At 30.6% G+C, this 7,889-nt stretch overlaps 2 protein-coding genes and 1 pseudogene across 3 annotated transcripts, besides 1 other annotated feature; 2 read left to right on the top strand and 1 right to left on the bottom strand.

Moving 5' to 3' along the window:
* Nucleotides 1–965: part of a mobile genetic element that runs on past the window's edge.
* Nucleotides 966–1,417: 452 nt separating this feature from the next.
* On the top strand, nt 1,418–2,193 carry TVAGG3_0963990 (annotated as a pseudogene). Its single transcript has one exon. A coding segment is annotated over exon 1 (776 nt).
* Nucleotides 2,194–2,267: 74 nt separating this feature from the next.
* On the bottom strand, nt 2,268–2,509 carry TVAGG3_0963980 (uncharacterized protein; the record flags this gene model as incomplete). The annotated part of the gene is made up of 1 exon (XM_051253520.1): nt 2,268–2,509. A coding segment is annotated over one exon (242 nt), but the record flags the coding sequence as incomplete, so codon positions are not given.
* Nucleotides 2,510–5,821: 3,312 nt separating this feature from the next.
* Nucleotides 5,822–7,333, top strand: TVAGG3_0963970 (ankyrin repeat and SOCS box-containing protein 4 family; the record flags this gene model as incomplete). The annotated part of the gene is made up of 1 exon (XM_001310492.1): nt 5,822–7,333. One exon carries the CDS (start codon nt 5,822–5,824, stop codon nt 7,331–7,333), a length of 1,512 nt encoding a protein of 503 aa, XP_001310493.1.
* Between the last annotated feature and the right edge of the window lie 556 nt (nt 7,334–7,889).

Genomic DNA, 7,889 nt, shown 5'->3' with positions numbered 1-7,889 from the left:
GACTATTTGTTCCCATGCACCAACACCAAACATTACTTGAGGACCTCTTGCATCCATAGATGTATAAATAGAACCTACTGGGTTCATTAAATCAAACATATGAGATATTATAGGATTGTCTCTTTTGAACTTAAAATATAGTGCAACTATTTCAGGTTTCTTCTGGTTTGTGTCAGAATATTTTTTATAATATAATCTTATGTTTTCAGGGTAGGTAAAATCTTGACTATAATATTTATTTCTGTCATCTGTATAATAATATACTATTCTCGTTTTTTCTATTGCATTATATCTTTTATATCTATAATAATCTAAATATAATGTTAGCTTTTGTTCATCTACATGTGGTGTTCTGTCGTCATCTCCATAGTCATAATAATGTGGTGCTGGAGCTGGGTCAGGCAATGTCATATCTGCCATTTCATAAACTCTTAAATATTTCTTTTGTTCGTCTCCATATAAGTTTAAGTAGCAGTTGTTGTCTAATGGAACTTTAACTTGTGTACCATCATTCTTTTTATAGCTTACATACATTTCATTGTTATTTTTCGGAATGAGTTTATACGTGTACCATTTTCTAAGGAATGTACCAACTGCCATCTAAAATATTTATTTTCTTCATTGACAGAAAAGTCACCAACAATAGTTTCAATATTTTTTGTTCCTATCAAACTTTGGTATATTTCATTGACATATGTTTTATCTGCTTTATTTTCAAGGCTAACGTTTAAGTCTGTTATTTCAGAAGATGTATGTGTATGTCCAACGTCACTTTTCCTGTTTAAGGTTTCTTGTAAGTTTGTAATATCAGATATAGAATGTGTATGTCCAACGTCACTTTTCCTGTTTAAGGTTTCTTGTAAGTTTGTAATATTTGCAATGGTATGTGTATGAGTCTTATCTGCTTTTGTCTCTAATGTTTCCTTAAGACTTGGTATTTGGTTAATATAATGTATATGAGTCTTTTTAGAATATTCGTTTTCAGCTCTTGTCACTTCACTTGACATTTATTGTCAACATATGTTTTGTCTGCTAGTTCAGGATGAGTATGTTCTTTTGTTGCATAAGCATTGTTAGCTCTTTCTTCTTCTTTTGCTATTGCATCGTCTACATATTCTTTGTCAGCTTTGTTGTCAACATCTGCTTTCAAAAGAAGTTCATTTATAGGTTTCTCGTTTAAAGTTCCTTTTGTTGGATTTATACAGACAGTATGGTTCTTATTGTCTTGAAACAGAAACTCATCTGTCATAGGGTTTATTGTCAGTTTTAAGTTTCCTTCTTTCAATGACTCAGATATCTTAGAATAGTTTGAAAAGTTTGTTGTGTTCTTATTTAGAGCTTGCATAATGAGTTGTCGGTTGTGTTGTATTTCTCTCATAGACGCTGTTTCATTTGACATTTTTATTATAGATAAAATATGCTTCCAATAGAAAAAGAAAATTCTAGAGTTGCTACAACTAAACCATTAGATGAACTTTTTACTAATGTCGGTCAAAAGTTTGAGACAGATACCGTAAAGCATGAAGGCTATCGTTTTGACTACCCATTAAGATGGTTAAGAGACCCATCCGTCACAAAAGCTATTGGCTTTCGTAGAATGAAGTTCATTTCAGAAGCCATACATGGTTTCCCATTTACGGTCGGTTTTGAAGTTCGATACTATAACAAAGAAAAACGTATGTATGAGAAATTTGAACAGGGAAAACTTTTACAAGTTAGTTTGCTTATAAACTTAGAAACAACTCTTCAAGCTTTTCAAGAAAAAATAAACGATATCTATATTGAATATGCAAACCAGTATAACATTGACGAAGGAGAATACCATCTCGATATTATTTATGACAGGAAAAATGCAACTGTTAAAATCAATAAAATAGAAGACCTTGGAGAAAACGTTTATATTTCTACAAAATATAACAACTTGGCATGGTATAGATTTATGAGGATGTTAAATCAGCCCAGCATATCCAGTACACCCGGACTATTATGAAGTCGAAAACCCTAATGGAACATATGAAAATATTTTCGACTCAGATGCTATTATTGTTCATGCTTCATTTTCTGGCGCCCAAAACTCTTTCTTATGCTTGGCAAATGACTTTTACGAAAAACCTACAAAGTTATACGAACCACCAAGTGGAAGTATTTCAGACTTTCAAGTATGGTTTACTACAGATGGAAGAAAAAGAATAATTCCATTATACCATGCGTTTTACTTAGAACTTAGTTTCATATACAACTACTATCGAACGGTAAAATATAATTTTTTAATACGGTTGAGGTGTTGGATTTGGTTGCCAACTAGACTGTGTGCAGGTTCAGGCTGTTGTATTACAGGAGCTTGTTCTTCTGGTTCAGGGTCTTTAGGTATAATACCAACAAACTGACCTACTCTTTTACCAATATTTTTGACTCCGTTCCATACTCCTCTTCCGACAGATTTTATTCCATTCCATATACCTCTTCCAACTCTTCTGAAGAAGTTTCCAATACTACTGAAGAAACCCATTTTACTATATGTAAAAATCTAATGTCCGCCTAGTCTCTTACGTTTCCTGTTGAGTTCCATAGCATTCTTTAACTGGAGCTCATACATTCTGTTTCTCCTCTGGTAAAAACATATTCTGGGTCAACTCCTGTGTTCGCGTCATCTGCATAAAGTTGTTTATATTCCACTTCAGGGTTTGTATAAAACTCTTTCCATCTCATATTTGCATACCATGGTGGCAAACCTAACGCAGCGTCATTTGACATGGCAGTTTGCATTTGTACATCTGTTGGCACTTGACCATAGTTTGCCATTGCAGTTTGTATTCTAACTTCATTTGGAATATTCTCTGGTTTGGTTGTCCAGGTTGCTGTGCATTCGCTAAGTTCTGTGCGTCCATTTAATATTAGATAAAAATATCTCTTCCGAGTACATATGCTGAACATTTGCAGGCATTGGTTCATCTTCATATTCTCTGTACTTTTATGCCACGTCAAATAAATAAATGACACAATGGAAAAAACCTAAAACAAGTAGTCCTATTTCAAACCACATTTACTTACTAATAAAATTTCTTTATTGTGACACTTTCTCCGGTTTATAGGACCTCTCTCATATTCTATCTTGTCATATATAAACTCATAGTCATGTATGTCCTCTAACCATCTCATAACGGTTTCCAAACCACTTTATCGGATGTAAAGTAAAAGCATGGATGGTTATGTATAACGTCTAAAGTTTCTAAAGAGTCTCTCAAAGTCCAGTCTACTTGGTATTGAAAATCCCATGTGTTATAGAACGGCGGGTCCACTATAAAGAAAACATTTTCCTTGTCTTTATATTTTTCATACAACTCTGTCCAATGACATCTCACAAACTCTATACCCTCAATATATTTTTCTATGTCCTCTTTGAAAACATTTGTATAGTTAAGATATAAAACTTTTGACATAAGTGTTTCAATGTCATGAACTCTTATAGCACCACTATATAATAGTCTAGCAGATATACTATCTCAGTCTATATATTCTGCTTTTTTCAAAACCTCTCTCACAATATTTTTCTTATCTAATGGTATACGTTCCATCTTACCTATAGGTATCTTTTCTTTTAACTCTTTCAATATATTGTTTGTGTCTGGAATATGTTTGAGACGGTCCATATAGGTGTCGAAGTCATTGCATATAATCTTTGAGTTTGGGAATATTGTATGACATAAATGGGATATATAGAAACTTCCACCGAACAAATCTACAAATGTTAGACCATTCGGTAGTTTCTTAAGTTCTCTCAATATAATATCTTTACATCTGTTGCATGCTAAGTTCGGTCAACGATAGAAATTGAGTGGAAATTAATCGTCGAGGAAGTACGATTATGTAAAGTAAAAAAATGTTGTGGGATTTTTAATATTATATATTATTTTATAATAAAATTTTTTTGAGTCATTTTAAGAAGCACATATAATTTTTTGAATTTAAAAATTAAAGTAGTGTCAAACGAATTTATCACTTAATTTAATACTCAGATTTCTTAAAATTAATGAAAAAAAGGTTTTCTGAGAACTTTTGAGAATGGTTTTCAAATTCCATTATTGAAAATATATAGGTATTGTATGAAATTCAAACTCTATATTTATTAAAATTCTAAATTTTTAATAAAATAACTTTTCAGAGGAATATGATTTTGAATGGTTGATTAATAAGTATAAAAATGTCTACGATTTTAAGGAGGGAATTGTTCCTTATGAGGTATACATCATAACTATATACCTCATAAGGAACAATTCCCTCTTGATATCCTGGATATTTTTGAATATATTTTTTTAATTAAAGTTCTCAAAAGTATTATCAAAAGTGATTTTTAAAAAATATCTCCAATTAATTAACTAATTAAAAGTATTATATTTTTAAAATTAAATAGTTTTTCAATTTTTTTGAAGGAATTGAGATACTTCCCACGACAATAAAATTGAGAGGTTTACATTATGACTGATCTTAGCATGCAACACATCTACTCTTATTTCCAAAGAACGGTAATGGCGGTTTTGTAAAATTCATTTATATATAATAATAATAATGTTTTTACCCGAAAAGTGACAGAAAAGTGACAAAACATGAAAACATATATAATTTGTGAAAAGTGACATAAAAAGTGACATTTAAAAAGTGACACTATTAATATGATGTAAATAACAACGGTTTTGGTTTTGTCACCGGCTGGTCGGCTGGAGTTCGGTCCTCCTCTTGGGTCTTGGGCAAAATTTCTTATGGGCTAGAGGGCGCAACGCGCCTGGAAGCCCCACCTACCTGACCTCAAAATGTGGTCTATTTTTGAAGAAATATTGCACACGTGGGAAATAGTGTAAAGTATTGAATTCAGAGGAAAATTCCAAAAATACTCATTTTGAAGGAATTTTGGTCATAAAACATGTATTTATTATAGACATAAATTACTTGGCTTGATGTATACGTTCTAAATCTTTACTTAAATCACATATATCATCTACATTTGATAATTTCATAATTTGATTTCTCTTCAAATCTACTTTCAGATTGAACTTTCAGGAATGTTACATTAACATGAATATAATTATCAGAAAATATATAATCATATTCTGCTCACTGAAGTATTGCCCATGGGCAATAAAATTTGGGCAATTGGACGTTATTAAGAATTGCCCACCTGCAATAATCAGTAAAACTTCAGAATTGTGTTAATCTCCTGTATAAGATCAATAGCCATCGATAATATTATTCATGAACTCTGTAATTTGATTTAGATGTTCGCATAGATAGCATACTTTGGTAGATATGTCAGACACAATGCCAATAAACATATTTGTAAGGGTTATTTTAAAGGCAAACGAGGATTTTCTCAAAATTTATTTATTATTTCAAAATGTATCATAATTTTTACTAATTTTGTATAGTGCAAGATCAATTTTGTTGATTTTGAGAACATTTAGCTACAATAATCATCCTCAATATTATGAATTCTTTCATGAGAATTTAAATAATTCTATATCCATCCTTTTTAAAGTGCAAGTAGAGTTTATTGTAAATAGGTAAATTTGATTTCCAATAAACTTTATATATAAAAGAGAATGCAAAAAAATTGCAATTTTTTTTATAAACAAAAAGAATATATGAGCTTTATAATATGCTTATTTTAGTTTTTGATTGACTGCGAAATTTGAGCCTAGAAGGCTCAAATTTCGCGGAAAATTTTCCAAAAGTATTGCCCAAACCGACATGCTTAAGTATTTTTCTTCCAGTGAATTTAAGGGCTTGTTCATATGATAAAACGCAAATATGTCTTTTAAAAAAAATAATGTCCGACCAAGACGTTAATCCAAACCAATACAGCAAATTGCGAAGTATCTACAAATACTATATCGATTCATATCATGCATTGTATCAGTTGAAATCGGAAACAGAAGAAGAATTAAAGTCAATTTACAAAATGATCAAAACTGAATTGATTGATTCAAAGAAATTTCTTCCAGCAAATGTAATAAAAGACATTTTAAATATCATTCCGTATAATAATCGCTATGTCATGTCATATTTATTTCTTGGCAAACTCATATATGATGAATATCGTGTGGAAGAATTAAACAATGACGAAATTTTTTCAATCTCTCTGTTTCATAAAGAATATGGAATTAAATTAGACAAATCTGCCGATTTTGAAGAATACAATTCAGAAAATCTCGGTATTCATACAGGAAATACAATTTACAGAGCAATTATGAATAATGACTTAGAAAAATTCATACAATTCACTGAAAGAGATGAATTTGATAAAGGTCAAATACTTGAAAACTATTTGTATCCAATTTCTAAGAACGGATATTCATTACTTGAATTATGTTGTTACCATGGAGCAGTTGATTGTTTCAAGTTATTAAGAACGAAATTCAGCTCAAAAATAACTCAAAAATGTCTAAAATTTTCATTTTTAGGAGGAAACAAAGAAATTATGAGTGAATGCTTGAAATATCAAAAACCAGAAGAAAAATGCAATAAATATGCAATTATTTCACACAACATTGATTTTGTTACATTCTTGATGAATGAATACAATATAGAGATTGATTTAGAATATTGTGGACTATACAATAATCTTGAATCCTTTTTAGTTTATTTCGATCAAACTAATGATATTAACAAATGCTTTATTTATTGTTCACTTTTTAATATTCCATCCCTTTTGGAATACTTCCTTTCACTTGGTGCGAATATCAATGGAAAAGATGAAGTTGGGAGAACAGCACTTCATATTGCTGCAAGAAAAAATAGTCAAGAGGCTGCTGAATTTCTTATTTCGCATGGTGCGAATGTCAATGGAAAAGATGATGAGGGGAAAACCGCACTTCATACTGCAGCATTGGAAAATAGTACAGAAACTGCCGAGATTCTTATTTCACATGGTGCGAATATTAATGAAAAAAATGAGGGTGGAAGAACAGCACTTCATATTGCAGCGTTGATGAACCATAGAAGAATTGCTGAAGTTCTTATTTCACATGGTGCGAATATTAATGAAAAAGAAAATCATGGAAAGACTGCATTTCACATTGCTGCATGGAATAATAGTAAAGAAACTGCTGAAATTCTTATTTCACATAGTGCAAATGTCAATGAAAAAGATGAGGATGGAAAAACAGCACTTGATATCGCAACAATCGAAAATAACAAAGAAATGGTTGATCTTCTTATTTCGCATGGTGCGAATATCAATGAAAAAACTGAAAATGGAATAACAGCACTTTATATCGCAACAATCGAAAATAATAAAGAAATGGTTGAACTTCTTATTTCACATGGTGCGAAAAGATGATGTTCTTACATAAGATATTATTCTTTATTATTCATAGTAATAGTTTGCTTCTGAAATGATTAAAATCATGAATTCCATTTACAGAAGATGATATTGATATTTCTCTTTTAGTGAATAATCATTGGGCACTTCACATATTGCCAGAAGTCGTCGAATAAAAAATTTGAAATATTAAGTTACAAACTCAAATTTTGGGCTTATTTTTCGTAATCGCAAAACAGAATACTTAAAAAAACTTTAAACTTCGTAAAACCTCAATTTGAATAACGCAGATCTTAAGAATCCATTCCTTATTATCATTTGGATATATTTTAGCATGTCAATATAATAAACGTATCAAAGGGTATTCGAATAAATGTTTTGTAATAGTTATTTATTATGATAACAAACAATAACAGTGTGATAAGATTTCAAATTTTTCATCAATGTGTTTTAGTGGCACAGATAGATTTGACGAAAAAAAAAATCAAATCATATTGAATTTGCTCTTCAAAACAAATTCATACTTATATGAACGAGTCCCTCTTGAAACAGTTTTCGATACGCTGTAATACGA

The sequence above is a fragment of the Trichomonas vaginalis genome, chromosome I, assembly GCF_026262505.1.
Source record: "Trichomonas vaginalis G3 chromosome I, whole genome shotgun sequence".
In the NCBI taxonomy this organism is placed as follows: domain Eukaryota; phylum Parabasalia; order Trichomonadida; family Trichomonadidae; genus Trichomonas; species Trichomonas vaginalis.
Note: the sequence above shows the minus strand (reverse complement) of the source record. Positions and strands in the feature narration are given on the sequence as shown.